The sequence below is a fragment of the Anopheles cruzii genome, chromosome X (assembly GCF_943734635.1).
Source record: "Anopheles cruzii chromosome X, idAnoCruzAS_RS32_06, whole genome shotgun sequence".
Classification (NCBI taxonomy): domain Eukaryota; kingdom Metazoa; phylum Arthropoda; class Insecta; order Diptera; family Culicidae; genus Anopheles; species Anopheles cruzii.
In genome coordinates, this window is record NC_069143.1 from 11,455,247 (window position 1) to 11,478,035 (window position 22,789).

Consider the following 22,789-nt stretch of genomic DNA (forward strand, 5'->3'; position numbering starts at 1 on the left):
GCTCGGCTCTAGAGGAGAAGGAGAACGAAACAATGGCCGACCACTGGCCGCTCACTGGCCGCACTGAAGGACTCAAGAACCTGTTCTGGCGGGGGGCGGGAAAGGGCCGCGGGAGGGGGGGGGGAGTGGGGCGCACAACAATCTCCCATACCAGCAGGCATCAGGCAACCTGGGGCTGGGATCGACTTGAACAGCGCAACGACTCACAGTGATGGCGAACGCCGGCGTGACGGCCCGTGACTAGAGTCACCTTTGGCCACGCACACACACAGACGACAGACAGAACCCCAGAACCATACCTAGCAGACATGACTATCATTATCTCTATTACTATTATTATTATTACTATTATGATTATTGTCACTGTTCCACTGTGTGGTGTACATTTTTCTGATTCTGAGGTAGCTGGAAAGGTAGCAAAGTGAAAGTAGCTTTCAAAACGGTACTCCTACACTCTCAGTATAGTTCGGGGCGGGGGTGGGTTCCGTGGGCTGAGTGGCCGAAATAGGACCTGGTTCTTGGCAGGGTCCAGGGTTGATAGAAGTGCGCCCTCTGTCCAGTCGATGCCGATGGGTCGATACGTCACGAATTGCATCCCGGACACGGCACAGGAGTACTGCCGACTCAAGACCGTTCGCACACACATACACACACACACACACACACACAGAGAACACTTTAGTTTTCCGCGTCCTCTGTGCCGTTCTCGAACTACTCACTAGCTCACTAGCCGCCTGACAGCCAAAGCAGAGTCTGACAGAGGCTGTCAGAGTGATAGAGGCCCCCATATGTGTGCGTCAGTCCGTTGAAAATATGAACCTACCAGCTTGAATCCTATCATATTCGCACTGACTCTTGCTGCTCCACTCGCTGCTTTGCAAAACACCGGGACACTGTCACTTGTCACACTTGCTGTCATGTGCACTGGAAAGCGCACACTCTTAAATCTCAGACTAGGATCAGGATCGGGATCGGGACACACTATCGAAGCTGACGACACTACGGCGGGAGCGGGCGTTCTGCGGGCACACACCATCCACCGGACCGGACAAAAATTAGTTACTGAGCGCAATTAAGCGGCTCTTGAATGCTTTTATACAACACGAGCAATGGTGGTGGTACTGGTGGTGGTGGTGGTGGCACGGTGACCAGTCACCAACAATCTCGCTGGTCGGCGCGTCGGCTCGGACAGCTTTCCGCATCGGCTCGGTTTCGTCGGGTTTTCGGTTTCCTCGACCGACCGACACGCCACCATACGACACTGCTGCTGCTGCTGTTGCTGTTGCTTTTTTAGAGCGGCATTTAGAGGGTGGTTCGAGTTGCGGAACGTACCTCTTTCGGGTAAATTGGTAGTCTGGCGGAGCCTGTGGCAGGCGCTGCGAGCTCGCTCGATCGGCTCGCCTCGCCTCGCCGCGCGTTTCCCACCCCGGCGCCGTTTCGCTGTGCACCGAGGACCGAGGCTCTCGCACGACGAGAGCTGGCCGCGCGATAGAGCAAGAAACCGGTATACATTGCGGCAGCGAAGTGTGTGAAAGCGTTAACCGGCGCGCAGCTGAAAGCAGTCAGCAGTAAGGCAACGCAGCAAACAGGGATCGATCGAGCCAAATTCTGGCTCCGGCCCAGAAAATCCCCATTCTCCCGTAGGCTCCCGGGCGCCGGTGCCAATCGGTGGCACCAGCACGGTTTTGGCAACTAGCGCGGATGACGATGACGTAGCACGTACAACGTACACTACGCTAAGCTAGGCCCAAGAATGGTCTTCTAGTGGTCCGCCGCTAGAACGGGCGATTTGCGACTTGGAGATCCACATATATACACAAACTCATACAGCTATTGGCCAAGGTACGCCGGAATGCTGTTGAACTGTACTGACTATTGCACTTGCCGGTATTGGCACCCGGGTGGTGTTTGCTTGACCTTGGCTCAGCGCGCAGGGATTTCAGACCCCCGACGACAGCAACGGAAAACTCAAGTCACACACCTAGCGTGACGTCGTCGAAGCTGCTAATTGGTATATACTTAGGCCTCTCGCTGGTAGACTACTGGAATGTTGGGCCACGCGTCAAGCTAACAACCATTAAACGTGGAGCTCTTCCGTGTCTCATGCTCATGCCATGGTATCTTCAGACCTTCGACCGTAAATCGTAAGTGCTTTTAGTGATGGAATAATTGGAACAAGTTATGCTTAGCAAGTTTCTGCCAGCTTCTGGTAGCTTCCACCGAAAGAGCCCACGACTTTCAACAACTACTACCGGTCGAGTTGGACCTACGGCAAGTGGCGAATCCAAGACCCGCACGAATTTCGCCACGACGACCCCCACCTTGGTCCTGGGCGCAACGCAACGCGGCATCGGGGGCACCCGGAAGGCGATATAATTACGGCAGCGTGGTGGTGGAAAGAATCAAAAGCGCTTCAAGAACGCGTTGCTGGCAGGAGTCACCGACTGGCTTCGGTTTTGATCTCACACACTGCTGCGGGTGCTGCAGACCGTTTACCACTCTTATCTTGGTGGCCATTAGAGTGGCATCCGGTTTATTTTTTTCGCCAATTTTCCTAGCAACGCTAAGGGCGAACTAGGTGTTGACGACGACGACGACGACGACGGTGTAGGAACATGTTTAGCATTTCAATGAATCACCAAACCCCGGTGCCCCGGTGCAGGGACGTGGAAGCGACCTACTAACGAAGCGAGCGCAGAGCGTAGATAATGAAGCGCGCCTTTGGAATGGCTCGACCGACGGCGACCGGACTAACGACGAGGACGAGGACCACAAAATGAGATGGCACTAGAGAATCTAGAAACTAGAAATACCAACGCTCGTTTGTTCCTTATTATCTTTCTCTCTCTCTCGCCTGTCCTTTTCTGCCCGACGAAGGTTTCTTGTACGTCCATAAGAACGTGACGAAATGTCAGCCTTGTCAGCCAACTGCCGGGTCATTCCCATGTGCGAACTATGTGGCCCATTGTAAACTGTTTCACTCGTACAACCATCTAGCATCTATCTCCATGGCACGGTTTTATCTTAATTAGCCCGGTTAGCCCAACCATCCTGCTGCAGCAAGTGCACTTGTATTCTCAACCCATCCTTGCGCTGATGCGTGCTTACTCTAATATAAACAAATCTTTACGTCTTTCTTTACGACAAACAATCTTTACGAGGAGGTCTTCTAAATGAATCTTTCCGAATGGCTGGCCGAATGGCTTCTTTATCCCGACAACGGCCACCAGCTATGCTGACGACGTTAAATTATTGTCTTTTTATTAGTCTCCATCAATTCATCCCTCTCTGCTGTCACTCTCTCTCTTTTTCTCTCTCACTCTCTCTCGCCAGCTAGGTCAGCGTTCCAACGTCTACTAGTTTCAGCGTTGTAGCGTCTGGGGTGGGGTGGAGTTTCAGCTCGTTATCGGTAACATTCAGATAGCCGAATCGCATCATCTCACCTCGCAGGATCCATTTACTTCGTGTCGGCTGGGTGCGGCCGAACACAAGACCCAGGGGCACCAGGAAACAAATCCCTAGGTGCAGTAATTGAGAAAATCGTATGCTGGCGATAGTTCTACTTGCGGCAAATTGGGAGGACTCAAAGGTCCACGACATAATGTCTCTGTCGCCCAAAGACCTATCGGCGTACCGAGAGCAGCGCCACAATACCTGGGTCTCGGTGTCCAGTGGGAATGACAAATTGTGGTAGAAAATTAGTAGCCCAGATTGAAGGGATTCGCCACAACCGATCGGAAGGAGCTGGGTTGCTCAAGCAAGCAGCATGAGGTTGGGCTGCGTCTGGTTGCGAAAACAGGCGATGATAGCGCAGCGAATGCCATCTGGGCGGCACCTTGTGGGACTTCTGCTCTGCTTCTTCTCCTGTGCGCGCTGTGCGTTCGATGCTGCAATAAGCCCAGCCAGCCAGCTCAGTCAATACTTGCACAAAGCAGATTGGATTTCGCAGCGGTGCAGTGGCAGTGTGGTTTCCCCTCCCCGGGGGAAATCGCGTCGTCGTCAGGTAGGTCGACTGTAAGGGGTAGAAGAGCGGCCAGCAAACCAGCAGCTCGAGTATCAACATGGATATCCATCGCCGCCCCCCATTACGTAGCGTTAAAGGTGCTCAAGGATTAACAAGCAAACGGGGTTGAAGTTACCTCAAGGACCGACGGTGGGGGGGCGGGGGATTATTGGGGTAGGTGTGTGGTGTAGTGTTTCACGGTGCCACCGCTGTATCATCATCCCTGTGAAGGGGCGATGACAGATTCAAATCGATTAAGGTTGCCTCTATGGAAAAGCTGATTTCTCACCTATTCTCACTCCACTCCTGCTTCTCGCTATCAGCTGGTAGGTCCTCTGGTCCGATTTACAGATCCGATGTTCTGGCAGCCGTATTCCACGGTAACAGTAATGGAACACGGTGAATGTTGCAGATTGTTTTAATTTCGAATAAGGATCCTATTTTTCAGTCGGGGCGGTCGATATTTCCGAACTGCCATCTAATGCTTTATTTATTGACCAGCTTGGAACGAATCTAGTGGTTTGTGGCTTGCCTTTCTGCGCTAGATACTGTATCAATGCAATTTACGGTCCACTAATTCAAGTACGGAGTCCAGTCAGAAAAAAGAACAGTGCAAAGTGCGAATAAAATTAAACGAACGGCCTGTTTTTCTTATTGAACCAAATAGACATCCTATCGGTGGCCATCGAACCGTTCGTTGATTTAAAGGCCTACTCATCACCGGCGAAGCCCGCTTCGACCACAGGCGCTGGCTGATGGGTGGTTTGCGGCGAAAGCGCACCTCCATGATCCGTGATCTGGCCTTGGGTCGTCGTCTTAGCCGCCTCGACGTCGACGGGCGAAAAGTGAATGCCGTTAAAGTATGGGCGCTGCCGCGACCTTGAACGGGTGGCCGAATTTCTTAAGCGGCGCTGGCACCTCGTCAAGCCTCACGCGCTCTCTGGAGGCGTTTCCTCTACTGGAGGCACGGTGTCACGGTGTGAAAGAGGAAAAAAACAAACACATCGAAAACGGGAATTGTCGACCTTCCCGTGGGCAGTGGGGGGGGGGCCTTCGTCGGACCGGGTCGGGTTTGGCCCCGGTCCCTTTCACTACTTCCCGGCCAGCTTCCGCCCTCGGGGCAGTGGGTTAAGACATTTGAATCGCCGACCGTCGGCGCACGATGCAGTAATACGGAGCACTCTCTGTCACAGCATTACGAAGAAAGAGCAAGCGAGAGAGAGAGAGAGAGAGAGAGAGAGAGAGAGGGACCCGGTATGTATTCAAGGCCATCGAAACTACATTCATTTCGGAAGGAAAAATGTATCAGCTCCACGGCAGGATAGGACATTAAAACCAATTTCGGATCCACGCGACTCAAGAGAGCTCAATTACGGTTGGCAATGCTTCGTCTGTGATTACATGCCATTCAGCACTGCCGATGCCGTGTGTGTACTGATGACAAGTATACTTATATGACAAGGGTGATCAAACAAGCTTGCCTATTAAACAAAAACGGATTAATATTTTTCGATGCTTGAACTTTTATTCATACGATTTATGTATAAAATACAACTTTGGTTGCAGAAAATTGGGGTAATATGATAAATTTACTTCCGAAGTTGTAGGTCGTCAACTCAAACAGTACGATATTTGAAAATCGCATTTACCAAAGTTGTTTTTCATTAAAAACTTTAAGATTCAACCTTTGAAATAAATGTTGAAGCAACGAAATTATATTCAGCCCTTTTTTTCAAAACGAAATGGAAAAGTGAACCCCTTTTATTGAGATTGATCGACACATGGCGCATCGTTGCTCCAGCATTTCCGATGGGTCCACTTCTTTGGCTACTATAGCCGCGGCTACTTTCGGAGAATCGATTTTCACTACTGGTACCCCTATTATATCAGCTAATTGTTGTATCGCACAGGTTTGCGGATTCCTGGAGCTGGAGCAACACCGTGAACGGGTAAAAAGGTAAACTCACCGCATCGGAAGCGCGGTGGGCGGTGGGAGTTTGAAAGCGATACGCTTTCGCCTGACAATCACCGCCCATCACCAGACTGCCCTGATATACTGGCCGGCAAATGCCACCCAGCGGTGGGTGGGTGGGTGGTCTGAATTAGGCCGTGCCCGTGGTAAACACGTAAATGGCAAAACTGAGTCAAATGTCAATCACGAAAACCGGAACGGCAAACGGCCTCGGGACCGAGACACTTTTATGTCCGGTCAATAAAACGACTCGAGACCTTGACTTTTGGCGGAAATATCATGCCTGGAGTGCTGGCTTCTCTGGAAGTCCCAGGGTTTGGTGCCCAGACCCCGGGGTTCCCTGCCCTGCCGAGCGCTGTGATAGCCAGTTGATAGTCAGCCAGAAAGGATTGACACAGCTAGCTAGTCTAAGTTCGATAAGCTTTATCCATAGCTCCAATCTTCAGATGGATGCTGCACACAAAGTTGCAAGCTGAAACAAGCTGTGAACTAACCTATAACTCTTAGCTATATTTCTCCTGTTTAAGTTAGTCCAATTCGAGTGACATTATCTTACGGTCGTTCTAATTTACGACGTGTAATAACTCATTTCTTAGAGGCGCCCATCGGTAACACTTTTCTCCCGAATATTGGCAACCGAAGGTTGGCGCTATGAGCAACATCAACGACGCCACCATATGGAAAATATAACACTTCGAAGAAACAACGTTGCAACAACGTTATTGTGTACTCAGTTTGTTGGTGTGACAACTGAGACAAGCACTAGAGCCCCGTTCGACACTCCTTGTCGGATGCATTTGTTTCATCGCAGAACTTGGCAATTGCCACTTCCAGTTGAACGAATTGTTTCCTGTCTCCCAGACCAGACCCGTCCTGTGACAACCCGACAGCACTAAGGGAATCGCCAGAGGGTTTAATTAATTAGGTGCGGCGTTCTCAAAGTCAATGCTTCCGACGCTAACCGGAAGCTTCTTCGCCGTCGCCACTGAAGACCGCATGGTAGTCACCGGGACGGTGCCGGGTGGCAGTGGAATGGTCCGCTCATTAAGCACGTACGTGAGAGGTGAAGCGTTATGTCATCATCTCATCGACAGCAGCAGGTGTGTCAACCTACTCCGCAGGGACGCGCACTCCGGACATTCGTCCGATCGACACCGGGAAGATTAGAGGCTCTCTCCATACGGTACTTTATTGAATCGGCTTTGGCGTGGCGTAGGGAGCATTACAGAGACAGAGATACCTAAAGATGAGATATCCGCACCAAGTATATGGCCATCAGTACGGGGCATGCTGGAACAGGCTCTCAGGGAGTAGGCGGGCGGGTTGAAGGGTTTGGGTTCCTGTCCTGGCGTGTACTTAGGTTACGCTACATAGAATTGACTTAGGACATGGGCGTGCGGCCACAGGATCTTCCGGCCGCCATCTATCTTCCGGTGTAGCTGAGCGAGTACGAACCGGTGTTGATGTCGACCTTGGCATTCGGGTGCCAATAGTCTGCCCGTTGCTGCGTCGGCTGGTTGTAGTTGTAGTTGGGCTGAGGCGCCTGGAAGCGGTGCTGGTGGGCGGGCTGCTGGTAGGCGGGCTGCTGCTCCGCGGGCTGCTGCGGGGCTGGCTGGGCGTTGTTGCGGAAGTACTGCTGCGGGGCGGAATTGTAGGCGACCGGCGCCGGGCGCGGGTTGTACGGGGCCGGCTTCGAGTTGTAGCGCGAGTCCTTGTAGTAGACGCTCGGGTCCTCCCGGTACTGGCCGTCGTCCTCCTCGTTCGGACCGAGCGGTGGGTAGTGGCTGTTGCCGAGCGTCGGCGGTGGTACATTAATGTCCGTACCTGTCCGTGGAAGAGAGTGGAACACGGTCAAGATGGTGCCCGAGATATCCGAGATAGCCGGCGCCCGGCGCACTTACCCTGCGGCTCGAACCCACGGTTGCTCGCACCGTACTCGATTTCGCGCAGCTTGCCACCATCGTCGACGTAGCCGTACTTGCCCTGCACCTCGCCGTTCGGGTATTTGGTTTCGATCTTGAACGTGCCATCCGCCGCCTCGTAGCCGTAGCTGTAGCTACCGTCCTCGTTGTGTCGGTTGATCTGCTTCAGGATCGGCACCGGCGTCGTGTAGTCTCTCTGGGCAACGGAGATCGTCACTACCATCGACAGTAGTAGCTAGGGGGTGGGGGAAGTTTGCAGAAATGGCAAAAGCAATGATAAATGGGCCTCCGATGATCCGTTCCGCGCAATCCTGAACAACAGACTAGCAACACACTGGGCCCAGGGCAGCCAGTCGCCTTGCCTTGACTCTGTTCCTACAACCTTGAGACTCAGCTCTCGGGGGCACCCAGACACAGGTCACCCCTTCGCCAACTTTGTGTGCCAGCTAATGGTGTGTCTATCCACACCACTCTAGTATAAGGGCTGCCCTCGACAAATGTAGAGAAAACTTCCTACTTAAGGCGCACTCGACTAGGAAAAGGGCGCGTAAAGGTTGTTAAGAGGACAGTTTTGTAGTACATATTAATGGCCACCCCATGTCAGACTGGCTGGCCACCTACTCAGGCTCAGGTGTTCCTGGACGCGAGACGCGAGTGACAATAACCCAACCAAAGATCGAGAGAGACCAAAGTTCCAATCTTTTGCAGAACACGGGAGCTTGTTTACCCACTCGCCCACCTTTCTCTCACACACACACACCCACACACAGGTGCACCGCAAAAAGTAGCTCGAAACCGAAAAACGAAAGTGGAGCTGGAACTCCTGCAGCGAGATTCTGAGCTCCTGAAGATCGGGGGGAGCCATTTCGCCATTTCTGCACTTTGCTCGGTCACGAGACGCGAGTGGGGCGCGATGGGTCGGGACACCTTCGCAGGCAGCGTGTCCACATGTAACATGTTACGCCCGATCAACGTTCAGCACCACACCTCACCGGTTATGCTACACCTTGCCTTCGCTGGCGGTGGTCCATTCGCTTGACGAGTGATTAGAAAAGAAAAATATGGGTCACCTGGGGCCGCGGATTGCTACCACGAAGTGGTTAAGCGAGCGAGATGGTTTACATGGATTACCCACCACAGTTTTGTGGGCGAACCCCAGAAACCACAGGAGAGAAATACTTCAAGCTTAGGGACTAACCTAGATCTAGAGATCCCAGATTCAGACCCTGGCCTAACCTAGATCCAGACTACTCTCGACACCACAAACCACAGCTGGCAAAGGATCTGGGGATGGTTGTTACACGCACTCACGAAGTAGACGCCTCAGAGTTCTCTGGTGTGTCTACAAAGCCGATAGAGCACAACTGACAGCTATTGGACTGTGGTAACCGAAGGACCACCGATCAGATAACACATACGACAGCATAACTCGTTCGCGCACTCGGTCGAGGGACCACTTACCAGAGACTTCATTTTTGGTTGATTGTTTTACGGAGTGCGCGCCTGCGTGAGGTTGCGTGTTGATCCTCGTGCTGCTGCTGGGTGCTCTTCCCTGTCCAGGTGGCCGTTGAGTCTGCGTCTGCGGACGTGTGTCGCCGGGAGTGGATCTGCGCGTCCCGAAAAAAAGGGAACGAACGAGAGGAAGTACATCAGTACACGATCCCGACCGGCGTTAATCTCGCTGCGCTGCCAAACGCACCACACACACTGTCACGCGTCTCGCGGTCTTCACTGGGCGCGCAAACTCAAGCTCCAAAGCTCCGAACTGGTGTGCTTCCCTGCTGCTGCTGCTGCTGCTGCTGATTCCTGGTGTGCCGGACACACTCTCTACCCTGAACCGTTTGTTTATAAACAGACCGTACGCAAATACGAACACCTTTCTTATATACCGGGGCAGCTCTCTCGCGCGAAACCACAGCCCGTCCCGCTCTCTCACTCGGACTACACACTCGTTTTCGCTCCACAGCGCTCCACTCTGGCGGCTACTGCTGGTCGCCGCCCCACCACCGCCGATCCACTCTGGGGTACTGGGGCTTCGACGCCGATCCTGCCGTGCCGTGCCGTGCTCCATCCTGCTCTGGTTCACGCTACCTCACCCTGTTCCGCTCTTCTTTTCGCCTGCTCCGTAGCTGGGGCCGTGGTCCGTTCAATACGCAATACCCCTTCCGAACCGACCGAGTTACTGCATCACCCGGCAGCAGCAGCAGCAACGGGCTTGACGCGTGTGTGCATTCTCCGCTGCCCGCGCGCAGGTCTTTCGGCGACCGGCTGGCCACCAACCACAGGGCAACCACATTCCTACAGACGGGGCCCAATGGGGCGTAAAGTCAATGGGGTCTTTCCGAACTTCCAACTGCACGGCCTGTCCGGGCAGCACGAGGCCCGGAAATGCTCCAATTAGCGCGAGCTGCGCGGCCCACGGCCTGAAGAATCTGCTGAGTGGTGGTCCCCACAAGAATCGCCGTGTGCCCTGCCCCAGAATGTCACCTCCGCGGGGAATTCCGCTTCCGTGGGGCTTGGCATGTACCTGGGATTTAGAAAGGCGCGCATTCTAGAACAGTCTTGAGTATGGGCGGTCTTGAGACAGCTCCACAGTTCCGGGCGGACGCAGGTTCCCCGCGGGAAGTAGGCCGCGGCAGACTTTAGAATTGGCGACTCTGGGTGTTGCTGGTGCTGCTGGTCTCTGTAGGTTGGGCGCTTAGGCTGGACCCCAGTTCCGCGATGTGGGTTCCCAGACCAGACCAGAAGACCGAGTTGTACCCTCCAAGTCGTAGCCGTAGTCGTAACCCAGTAATTCACCGACATGACATCGTTGGCCGGTTCGAAGAAAGTTGCGCCGGCATGACGACGACGACGACGACACGCGATGCGATGCGAATGCCAATGCGACATCCAGAGCCCGATCATGAATGCACTCGACGCTCTCACGCTGCCCATTCATTCGGCTCACGGCCGGGCGGCCGGGCGAAAGTTTTGCGTACGACGGACCAATTCCCCGCCCCCCCGTCGATCACCATCACCGTGACGCGGGCGTCCACGTCCACGGCGAAAACAGTACGGAAATTAAGCTGGCCGACCGATTACCATTCGAACCAATTCGAATTCCGTTTGGTGCGTTACGTAAGGTGCACTGGCTGACTGGCTGGCAACACTGCCACGGGAGCTCATGTTTTTCGTCTATTTTTTATTTTTAGGTTTTTATTCAACGACATCTGTGTGTTGGGTGGAATTTCCCCACCCACCCCACCACCACCACAATCCCAACGGCCAACTTTCGCTGCAGAGCCGGAGCCGGTGTGTTCCGCGGTTCCGAACAGAATCGTGGCCCCGCGCGTAAAGCGACCCTATAAATTGGCTACCCGTTTAATGGCGACGTAATTCGTAATTTCTACGCCGATTCTTGCCACTAACGAGCGGCGTATGCCGTGCAGGCCGGTCAGCAGCAGGGTTACCACAGCTATCGAGACTCCCCAGTTGTGGGACGTACTTTTAGGACGCGGGTCCGCAAAAGAACCGTGACTCCAAACAACAGATTTGGAGTGCACCTAGCGGCCCATGCCCGCTGCATTCCATTCTACCGCATTCGGGGTACACCGCTCTGCTCCACTTATTTATGCAACCAGCCATGTGGATACCGCCATGGATCGGGCATGGTACGGTTCTCGTTACCTGGGGCCTAGTAGCAGAGGGGCCATAAGGAAGCGAAATGGTCGCCCGGTCAGTGATTATGTCAGACCTATGTACACCTTTACACCTACATTACGCCTTCCCAAGGACACACTGGGACCTGATGCCACCCTTTTGGATGGGGGTTCTACGCTCCAGATTAGGGCCCCGCGGCTGGGCTGGACTCGGACTCGGACAAGTTTCACTCGTCGAGCGTTCCACAGCGTTCCCCCGTCGCGCGCTACGCTACTACAAGGCCGATTCGTGTAAGGGAACCACACGCAAAGTCAAGCCATGCGGAAAGTGGTGTGGTTTGGTTTGTGTCTCAGCCCAGCTAAAGAGCTGGGTCGCCCCATTTTGAGCGCACATGCTCGCCTATCGACTCCGGCCGATCGTAAGCCGCCGCCGCCGCCGCCGATCGGTCGCAACTGATCCAACGTCAGGTCGGTGAAGCGGCACGATTGAACGAACGGACCTCCCTTCCTTAATAGGTTCGCTCACTCCCTTCAAGGCGGACGAGCCGTTCGTTGGGAAAAGCAGTGCGGACTGTGTGGACCAAACGAAGGCCTAATTGGCACCACCATCGATATATTGGCCACTGGCCACAAGCACGCAGCCTGAGGTTCACGCATCCACACACGCAATCGGGGCCCCGAGAATGTGTCTTCGTCGAAAGCGGTTAAACTTTCGGTCGAAGGTTTGTGCTTCGAAACGGAGCAGGGACGTCATTCATGTAAAGCTTCGCCTCACGGCCACACACACACACAGAGTACCGTAATCTTTTGGTATCGTGCCGCGTGGACCGGTGTAACAGGTGCCCCGGACCGAATCTGATCCGGGGTCGTACTCCACCACGCGTGAATGTGAATGTAGCCGACCTTGAACACCGTACCTCCCCCCGCCCGCGTCGCCCTCCGCAACCCCCCCACCCGCGTGGACACTTTCTTTCGCTACCCAGTCCATTGTCTGCAGGGGCTGGTCTCCGGTGCTGACAATCGAAGACACCTCTGGAGATCTGTCTCTCTGCCCCTGTCAGGGGGATACCGGGGACCTTAAGAACCAAGCCACAAAAGTCATCGATCCGCACCCGAAGATCCAAGTTAACCAATCCAACATCCAAACACCCCGGGCTCGTCGGATATCTTTCGGAACATGCGCGAGAGAAAAAAAACATAAAAGTGCTGAAATCGCACTGCAACTTGCGGTCGTCGGAGGAGGAGGAGGTATAACCACCAGCAGCAAGAACCCTCCCCTTCCCCCTCCCCCACCGTCACCCCACCGGTCGACAGCATTCCGTAGCGTGTTGTCGTCGTCGTCGTCGTGGCTACAATTTACGCTTGTTCGACGCCGATGACGTGCTGCCACAAATTGCTTCCTTTTCCTTCCGCGCGAGTGGCGTCGGTCGCCGATCGGCCAATTCCAATTACCCTGCCCAGGTTCTACCGATCCACGGCTAGCAACAATCGACACCATCACCACCACCACCACCACCACCATCGGTGGCGATCAAGCGATGCAGTGCAGTGGATAATTTTCCCCGAGCAAGGTCGAAAAGGCGAGAGGCGAGGCTCAGAAACCAGTTCCACGAACCTCCGGGTTGGGCCGACCGGCGGACAGCTTCGGCTCCGGGACCGACCGAAGCCGTTCTTAAGCTCCAACCTCCAACAACCATGCCTTCCGCTCCGGCGAGACCGCCCTAGAATGGTTTCAAGTTCTCGGTACCGGTAGTGGCGATTCTGACACCGCACCCCCGAAACACACCAAGGGGCCAAGGAAGCGTGAAACAGCCCCGGTAGTTGCGGGTCGACGCGTGCGCCGCGTTCTCTCGTTGCATACGTTGCAAACCGGTATCTTTGGCCGTACCGCTTTGGTTTCGTTACTTTCAAATGATAATCTCTGCGATCAATGAACGTCGTGAAGGGTACGGTAAGGCATTGCAAATTCAACACATTGCTACCTTTCAGCAAGATGATTGTACCCCCACCGGCCTTAGTTTGAAATTGGGAAAGCAAATTATCGAATGTTACAGATTTGGGATGCTCCAACAAACCAGATAAGCCGATTGCGATTAAGTAGACCAAGGATACGGGTTTCGCTCGATCGTGATCAGCGCTCCAAATGCTCCGTTCTACAATTCTTTTCAGACCCATAAAAAGGCTCCAAACACCCGTGGCGACCGTGAAAGCTGGGGACCAAATATTATGGCTCCTGCTAATGTATTTCTTTTCACCTTTGATGCTTCAACTTTTCTCTTTCTTCTCGCAGACGTTAGAGCGCAAAGCGCAGCGGTTTACACAACAACAAACCCAGTTCATTGCAAACCCCCCTTCGGGAACCAGGGTGCACTGTGCCCCGCCCTTTATTACATTGCACCATTTGTTCAGCTTTCTCACACTATAGTTACGCCTGGCTGACACGAAAATGGAGCATCCTGTTGTAGTACCGAATTGACTAAGGGCGTTCGTCCAACTTCCGGCGGCAAATCAGCAGCGGTTTCGCAATTCACAAAAACAACGGCCCGGTTCCGGGGTGCCCGCTGCCAGGAAGTTTGTTGAGTGCGAAGGGTGCCAAATTCGATTTGACGATGCGCGCGGTCTGCGGCTGCATGGCTGCATGGCTGCGCAGCCGGCACTTATAACTAATTTAATTTAATTTAAATATGTGTACTCTATTATCACATTTAAAATTTACGTAAAGAAAAAGGGCTGCCCGTGAGTGGCACGTAGACGGGACGGGAGTAAGGGGGGTGGGGTGGCGCGACTGCGTGCGTGGGTAGCATACCCTGCGCCTGATCCGCGCACACCCGCGGTGTTGGGAAGTGTTCGGAGCGTGCAGCGCCTATATCGTGCGCCGTTGTGTAGTAGTCTCGCCAGTCTTTGAAATGGACACCAAGTAGCAAGACTATGCAAACAGCAAGCGGGTCTCCAATACAGCTACGTAGAGACCGCGGGCTATGTTCTATGTAATGACTTTGACCGTTATTCGATAGTTTGCTTAGTGCAGAGCAAATCTAACTTTGATTTGGAAGATATGGCATCAACGTGTCAACGTGCAGCCGCGACCGGATGCAGAGCCGGGTGCAGCGGTGCAGTGTACTGCGCCTGCGCCATGCGAGGCGCCTAGCCTAGTGCTTTGTGGGACGACGACCGCTATTAGTGTTTCTAGCTCTTTTTTGGTTACGTGTTACGTGACTTGACGAACTGTGCATCGGCTAGGGGCTAGGGGCTGGGCGAGCGAGGACTCACCGCAGTCCCGCCCCCCCGCGGTGCATTAGAGGGAGAGAAACTTCAGTAGCGTATCGTAGATGAGGCGCGGGTTGATGTCCGAGTCGGCCGTGTAGCGGACGCCGCGCAAATTCCCATCGTTGTGGCTCAGCACCCCGTACTCGCCGACGATGAACCCGTCCGGTGTCTTCTCCTCGACGCGGTACTTCCGATAGTTGCGACCCTCGACCACGTAGCCAATCTTGGAGTCTTCGCCGGCCACGCCGGCTGGGGCGAGCGCTTGACCAGTGCTGCCGCCGGTGGTCGCATTCCCAACGTGTCCGGGGTCTTGCTTCGGTTGCGGCGGCTCCGCTTGTTTGGCTTCCTGCTCCTTGACCATTGCGACCTTTGATGCGGTACCATCATGATGCTCTGCGCTGGCGCCGGTCGGATGCATCTGTTTCGGTACGAACCGACCGATGACGTCCTGTATCACGTACGCATCACCCTTCACCGGGGCATTCAGCTGATCGTACGGGATCTTGTCCAGTTCGTTAAACACGTACCGCTGGCGCTGCTGCTGTTGGGATTGCTCGTCGCAGGACGCCGTCACCTTGCAATCGTCTTTCGTTTTCTGGGCGCGCGCCCCGGACAACACAAGCCCCGGACCGGTCGACGTGCCGGAAGATGGCGCTACCGTGGTCGATTCGACCGCGTACACCATCTGCCAGTAGCTCGATGGTTGCGAGTAAACTTTGGCCGGCTCAGAGTACACCTTAGCCGGCTCGGAGTACACTTTGGCCGGCTCGGAGTACACTTTCGCCGGCTCGGAGTACACTTTGGCCGGCACGGAGTAGACACTCTCCGGGACGCCGTACACCTGCGCCGGTTCCGAGTATATCTTGGCCGGTTCCGAGTAAAACTGCGCCGGGGTGGAGTAAAACTTTGCCGGCTGCGAGTAGGACTCCGGCTCCGCCCGTGCTTCGGCCCCGGGCGGCGAGACACCCTCCTTCGGGGTCGTCGTCTCGAGTGTGCCCATCTGCTTGTCCGGTCCCTTCCGTCCCTTGGAGCTGACGGCGGGCAAATATTCGGCATTGATGTCACGCCAGGTCTTCAGCGTCGATGCGGTTTCGCCGAGGAAGCTGTACGACACCGATTTCGCCGGTGCCGCACGGCCATCCGGCCGCTTGTCGTGGTAGATCACGGTCTGCAGCGGTTCCTTGTTTTGCTGCTGACGCTGCAACCGATACCGCTGGGAGCCGGCGGCCGACGGTGTGTGCGCCTGCGACCCCGCGACTAGCTCATCCGCCAGGCTCGGTCCCTCGGTCCCTACTTCGGTCGCCGGCTGGCTCCCGTTGCCGTCGGTAGGTTCAACCTCTTCCACGGACAGCTCGCTGCGGTGCGAATTGGAACTTTGCGGGACCACCGATCGGCTTGAGAAATTGTCTTTCACGGTGGTGGTTTCACGGCCCTCGGCGGTCGCAATCCTAGGCGATGTGTCCTCCACCGAAAGCTCCACTCGCCTCCGATCGGCGAGCAGGCTGCTGCTAGGTTCGTTTGCTTTTTCCGTTTCGTTTGCCTGTTCGGTCGGGATCACTGTCGTAGGGTGATCCACCAACACGCTACTTTCCGACGGTTCTTCCTTCTCTGCTCCCTCCGCACTCTCCAACGTCGTCACCTCCGCCAATAGCTGCCATCCGGTGGCGCCCATCGGTTCGGGCGTTAGCTTGGTCTCGCCCGTCGCACCCGTCAGTGCCTTCGAATTGCGCGATGCGACGGGCAGCCTGCGTCGATCGTTCTGGGCTGCGTTTAATGGCCTCGTATGGCCGCTAGTTTCCTGCGAGCTGAACAGGGCCTCGATCGGCAGTATCGTTTCGTCGTCGTCCGAATGGTCGTACAGAAGGCCGTAGTGAAACTTGCGGGACCCACGGTTGGGGTGCGTTTGATCAGCCGTCGCCGGAAGCGGAAAGGTACTGCGTGCACCGGCGTCACCGGCTGGCTTCATCAGAATGGACAGGAACTCTTTTCCGGATATGATGTCCCTTGGCACTGGTACACTACCGACACGAGCGATCTACAAGCAGAGGCGAAAGAAAGGAATGAGGATAGAATTGGTACACCTGATGCGACAATATCCTACATTCTAGCCTGGTTGTAGAAAGCCTTCAGAGAGAAGCGGGTTTTGGCGTCAACATGAATATTCGAAGGGTTCGTAATTTCCAAAATGGACCGAGGTACCCTAAGTTGATGTTAGAATGCTTAGAATGCAAAAGACCATACTGCTCTACTGGCGGGGCTGGAGTAGGCGTGGTAGCTATCGCGAATAGCGATTTTACAGGTCGTTTGTGACTCACAAATGTCCCGTTTGGTCCGCAATTTCCTTTCCGTCAATTAGTTTCGCCCGATAAATTTATTCATAACCGCCCGACACCGAGCACCGCATATGACTTCAGAGTATTCCGCTAAGCTTCGAAGCAACCGTCACGCAGATAACCCTCCCACATTATACAGACGAAATACGAGTAAAATTGTAAAAGCAGTTTCCGTCTCCGAAGAGCCAAGAAAACAGGCTTTTCTAGCTGATTCGACAGTTGGAAGAAACGTACTGTTTGCTGTGACCAACGCATTCCGTAAAGGCTGCCGTTGCTGTTTGGCTAGGAGACGAATGTAGCCCTGCGCCAAGAGTCTCTATAATAATACAACAACAACAACAAGGCAAATAGCAATAGATGGTAAAAGAGAAGGAATGGGAAGAGCAAGAGAGCAAGAGTTGGAGCGCAACGCAATGGGTTACGCGTAGCAGCTCCTGTTCGCGGCACTTCGCAACAGATTTCAATTTCGTGGCTGTGCTTAACCTGATCGTAAAGTAGCCAGTAGTCACCCGCCCCTAGCTTGGCAACCAGTTGATGGTAACCCGCACAGAGACAGATATTAAGCCGTAGAACGTAAAGCAAGCTACTTCCAGCAGCAGCCACCACTAAAAGTACGTAACTGCATAGAAAAACAGACATACAAAGAAGAAAAAACAGCTTTTAAAAAGCAAAAAAAAAGTAATAATAATGGCGACAGGAGAATGGTCACTTCGGACTCACTCTCGGACGGTGGTCGAGATCGCGTTGCCCCGCGTCGCGGCGCGGCTCCACGCAGATCGCTACTCCGCCCTGCGAGAGATAGGCATCGCTCATACGGGAGGGGGCAGGGGACCGCACGAACTCGCACAAAGAACTGGCGACAAGAACCGCACCTCCGAGCACCACCCGGAAGAGTTATCTCGCCCGGCCAGGAGGTAAAGAAGAAGAGTGTTGTTGCCGTTGCCTTGCCACATGCCGTGGAAGTCGAAGCTCTCCGGCGAAGCTGCCGCCGACCCCAAGAGGAGGCGCGACAAGGTACGCGACGCGTCGCGTCTGCTCGCGAGAATGTGCGCTGAACGTGCGAAGAGCGTGAAACTGCGGGAGGACCGCAAGGGCATTAATTTCATGGCCACCCAAGGCCGTTCAATGTCGTGCAGGTTCACCGCTCATTCTCGACGCCACGCACCGACCGGCGGCACCGACACGGCATTCGAACAACTTTTTTTTTTTTTGTTGGTTGCTATTGGTGACGACGGAGTCGACGTTATGTGCTCTCGGGCGAAATGTTGTGGAGAAACCGTGAATCAGGGGTGAAGTTCCCTCGACTCTAGGGGTTTCCAGGGGCAACCAATAGCTGGCGACCGGTGATGGCTAGGGCCCTCTGGCGGACCACATCCGGTCCGGCCTGGATTGTCCGTGGTTAGTCCGTGACACTGTCGGCGGCCTTGAATAGCACGCGCATTCCCCGTGGCGTGCAGCACAAGTACGCTGAACTGTGCGCCCGTCCGTGTGCCAAACAGGTCTCAACTGAGAAGGCTGATCGGCTTGCCACTGCTCATTTGCCGGAGCGCACGATCCCTCCCAGTGCGCCTACCTCCAACTCAAACTGCGCCATTCGAGGGGCAGTGTGTTCGGAGCGTCAAAACTGTCGGTAGTCGGTCTGCCAAATCCGTCGGTCCCTTTCGTGCCGAACCGGCACGCGAAAACCGAGCGATCGTTTACGCTTCAACTTTACGCCCTAGCAGGAAGAGTAATCAACTACCATCCAAGGCTACATCCAAGTCCAACCAAAAAGGTTGCATGACGCAAATCCATACCCATTAGGCCGCCGGTCGGTGTGGCGGCGCCATCGAAGACCTTGTCGGCGGCGTTTTTTGAAAGATCCCTCGCCAATGTAGCAGGTGTAGGTCCTCGAAGGTGGGCGATTCAGTTTGGCAAATCTACTCCTTGACGATCGGTGATTGAGAAGCTTTGCATTGCACGGAAATGGACGGTTCCAGAATGATTGTTCCAGGAACGTCCGAATCGAGTTTCCGAGTGCTTAGGAGTGTTCTGCTTAGGCTACTTGGTTCTTGGTAGAATATGCTTCTGAGCTGAGTCCTTGCCCTTGCATCCTCAGTGAAATAGGTCATTCTCTAGTTTTTTTTGTTTTTTTCATTCCGTACACCAATCCTGCACAATTTCTCACCAGACCAGTGACAGTGACTCCAGGCTGACCGGTCTTGCCGGAACCGGTGCCGGATTTCTTTGGCCAGTCTGTTGCTTGCTTCTATGTACTGGTGTAATCTGTGTACATGGAGGACTAAATACATCCATCACACAACGGGACACGCAACCCACACACGGTGTGGTGGGTGATTGTTAAGCACTACTTCCCAACCAACTCCCGCTCCTCCATCCGTGTGCAACAACCATAATCACTGGGCGGAGACAATCTAACCTGGTTCAGTTTGTAGCTCCAGTTCTAACTCCTTCTTAGCTGGCCCGGCCGAGCAAATGGAAATGCGGTGCCATTCCATCACGTGATCGCGAAGTGACACCCAACCTGCTTATCGAGACGACGGCGACACGCTGTGAGAGGTCCGCGCCCGCGACCTACAGAACACGGCATTATCGCTACACGGCGTCCAGCACCGGCTCTACAGGACTGACTAGTTTCACTCCCACGAACGGAGCAGCGCGATCTGAATCCGGAATTGTTCATAGAAACGAAGCGGTGACGTGGTCCAGTGGGCAAGTACAAAAAGGAACTCGGTTCGAACGCTACCTTGTTACCTGGTACCTTGTTCAAGACGCCTACGAACTGCTGGGAAGATTCCCGGACATCAAATTATTGCTGTGAGCTGTAACTTTGTCTTGTCTGCCTGCTGTAGATTGTAGCTCAGGTAAATACTAGCAAACGGTCTAGCAACAGTGAGTTACTGACAGCGAGAAATGGGAGTGCGGTCAGTCAAGTCGGTCCGGTGTCGGTGGGCGGTGTCCTATACTGCATGCCATTCGAAGGCCATGGTCAAGCCACTCATGCGGAGGCCCTCATTTGGCCCAATTTAACTAATAACGAAAGACAACCCCCCCATCCCCCGGTAGGTCCACAAACCTCTTGGGCGCAGGTTTCACTATTGCAGTGTGTCCGTCGCGTGCAACTATGCAGCCGTTGCAATGCGACCTTCGTGGTCGTGCGAAAATCGAACAGCAGGCGGGCGGGCAGAGGCCCGACAAGGTCGAACCTATCACTAGTGACCACCCGGGCCCGGTGAGCGCGTACACTCGGAACCGTGCCGAGAAATGCTGGCCCAACTAAACCCGTCCCGCGGACAGCGAGAACGGAACACCGACATGGATGTGCTCGTCTCGGAAGGATCACATCGAATATCTTGTTCATTGAACATTGCCGCAGGCGCCTAGCCGAGCTAGGCTAGCGCGGTTCACGATCACTGCCGAACGATAGTGTTTTCTTTCGCCGGCAAACGACGAACCTGTCTCTGGGCTTTCGGAAGCTAACGGTAGGCCTTTCGGGTTCGAGGGATCGAGGGATCGTTCCAGCAACGTCCCAGGGAGTGCGTTCTCTGCCGAAGACTGGCTGGTTCGCGCCAGCCAAACCGGTGTTTACTTACCATGAAAAGGCAGACAATTGAAGCGATGAGTCTTTCCATCATCCCGACGCTTTCGCTTTCAGCTGTTTCGGAAAGCGAACCAAGTCGTTTGCGTCGTCGGTCTGCTTGGTGCCGTGCAAGAACTTGGGGTCATGTGTTGGGAGGAGCAAGATGTTTGGTTCGGTCGCTCCCCCTCCCTTCCAGGTGGATCCAGGTGGTGGAGGTGGTACCTCCTTCGATCGGTATGGGGTACACTAGCACACTGCAGTGACGGAATCAGCCCGTTCAAAGCTGTCAGCCGCTCGTCTAGTGTTTCCTGTTCCGGTTGCAACCACCTATTACTTCTGTCGGATCTGGTGGCCAGAGAAAAACGGGAAACGGCAATCGGCTGGCCTACTACTCCGGCTGACCCACACGCTGCTTCATCTTCCGGACCCGTACGCCACGTACAACAATCGTTTGAAAGTCCACAATTAAAGCCGTCCCCGACCAAGCATTGTCCTCTGGCAGCTGACCGGCTGGCGGGTTATCTCGAGTCGACTCGATAGTTTAGGGTGCCCCCGGCTGCTGCTGCTGCTGCTGCTGCTGCTGCTGCATTCCACTGGTGCAGATCATTGCGCTGCGCATCGCGCCATTATCGGGACGTACGCCCACGACGGGGCAACCGTCATCGGCCATATTGGCGCATCGGGGGAAACAATAAGCATACACACACACGCGCGCGCGCCGGCCGGCTTAGCTCGCCGGCTCTTTAAGGACGAAAGTTCTTCCGCGCGGTTGATCTCGTCGCGGTTTGATTGTGGTGCGAACGATGATGCGACGAAGAACTACGCCGGGATCACTGCCAGGATCACGCACTGCGCATTACAGAATACGGAGGACGGCCAGTAGACGGCTTTCGGGGCCAGAGCTCTGTATCGTTCAGCAACAATGAACCTTTTTAAAAGTTGGTATTTTCAGCGAGCCACGCAAGTGAGGGAAACTCACCTAGGACGGGGGATGGTATGCACGCTTTCCTCACCCGCGATGCCTGGATGCCGGGCAGTGGGTACGATTATCTTGATGATTTCCGGCCGACTGGCGGGTGTAACACTGCCGAAACTCGATCGCACACAGAGGGTCCTTGCCGTTGCCGCTCGCCACTACTCCGCTGCCGCTGCTTGCAGAGTTGGGTATGGACGTGGACGGGACGTGATGTGATGTACTGGCCGACTGACCGACGGACCTGCAACACGCGTAAAGCGACGTGCCTCGATCTACACTTCCCTCGACACGAAACTCGCCTGCGGTGCACACCAGGGACACACCACAGCCCGCTCACTTGCCGATAAGAGGAGCGCCCGCGATCGGGCCAGAACGCTTCAGCATCTATTCTACAGCGCGGACGGTTGTGCACTGACCAAATGTTAAGTAAAACAGAAATTAAACTGGGCGCACTCCGGGGGGGCCGTTGGTTGGGAGATTGTTTCCCTCTAGCCGTTCGCTCTGTCGCTCTTTCCCCTTCGCTCTTCCACTACCCACCCTCTCTTTCCGTCTCTCTCTGTCTTTCCGATCGAACCTTTCGGTCTTTCTTTAGGAGACTCTTTGGCTTCGTTTTTATTTTTTTCATTCTCGCACCGCAACGGCGTGGCGTGGTGTGCTGCATACGCGGCTGGTTCTACTACTACCCACCACCTCCACCTGCACTACTTCCTGGCCCTTCCACTTCCACCTTGGCTCCCCACCAGCACCACCACCACCACCACCACCAAACCAGCAATGCCTCTCACCCGATCGGCAACGTCATACGGCTTACATTCTCTCCACCACCACCCCCGGGGGTCGGGCTCCTCTCCACCTTGCTCTGGGTGGACTGGTTCTCGGACAAAGCGCTGCTGCGCTACACTCTTGGGCTGGTCTATTCTTTGGCTAGTTTCAACGAAGCTTAGCGCATCGAAGCTTTTGTCGTCGGCCAATGGCGGTAGTCACAGTGCGGATCATCACTTTTCACACCGCCCGACAGATTTAGTAACTCTGCTTCTGCGCGGCCGACCGATTAATTTAGATCCTATGTGAAAGGCGACAAGATGAGCAACAATG

The 22,789-nt window shown here is 54.6% G+C and overlaps 3 protein-coding genes across 3 annotated transcripts in view; all 3 read right to left on the reverse strand.

Annotated features, from left to right (window-relative positions):
• LOC128269989 (uncharacterized) overlaps nucleotides 1-3,457 on the reverse strand; it is a 7,877-nt gene extending 4,420 nt beyond the window's left edge. The window contains exons 1-2 of the mRNA XM_053007395.1: nucleotides 3,444-3,457; nucleotides 453-552 (exon numbers count right to left, since the gene is read on the reverse strand). Of these exons, the coding sequence (XP_052863355.1) occupies nucleotides 453-552; nucleotides 3,444-3,457 (114 nt within the window). The remainder of the gene's footprint in view (nucleotides 1-452; nucleotides 553-3,443) is intronic.
• Nucleotides 3,458-7,144: 3,687 nt separating this feature from the next.
• LOC128272179 (pupal cuticle protein 27) lies at nucleotides 7,145-9,763 on the reverse strand. The gene is made up of 4 exons (XM_053009973.1): nucleotides 9,597-9,763; nucleotides 9,359-9,504; nucleotides 7,877-8,132; nucleotides 7,145-7,799 (listed from the first exon to the last, which is right to left on the reverse strand). The coding sequence occupies exons 2-4, from the start codon at nucleotides 9,368-9,370 to the stop codon at nucleotides 7,399-7,401; spliced, it is 669 nt and encodes a 222-aa protein (XP_052865933.1). The 5' UTR covers nucleotides 9,371-9,504; nucleotides 9,597-9,763; the 3' UTR covers nucleotides 7,145-7,398.
• A 3,974-nt stretch (nucleotides 9,764-13,737) lies between these two features.
• LOC128267670 (uncharacterized) lies at nucleotides 13,738-20,834 on the reverse strand. The gene is made up of 4 exons (XM_053004561.1): nucleotides 20,732-20,834; nucleotides 15,224-16,840; nucleotides 15,104-15,182; nucleotides 13,738-15,066 (listed from the first exon to the last, which is right to left on the reverse strand). The coding sequence occupies exons 1-4, from the start codon at nucleotides 20,771-20,773 to the stop codon at nucleotides 14,834-14,836; spliced, it is 1,971 nt and encodes a 656-aa protein (XP_052860521.1). The 5' UTR covers nucleotides 20,774-20,834; the 3' UTR covers nucleotides 13,738-14,833.
• Nucleotides 20,835-22,789: the final 1,955 nt, after the last annotated feature.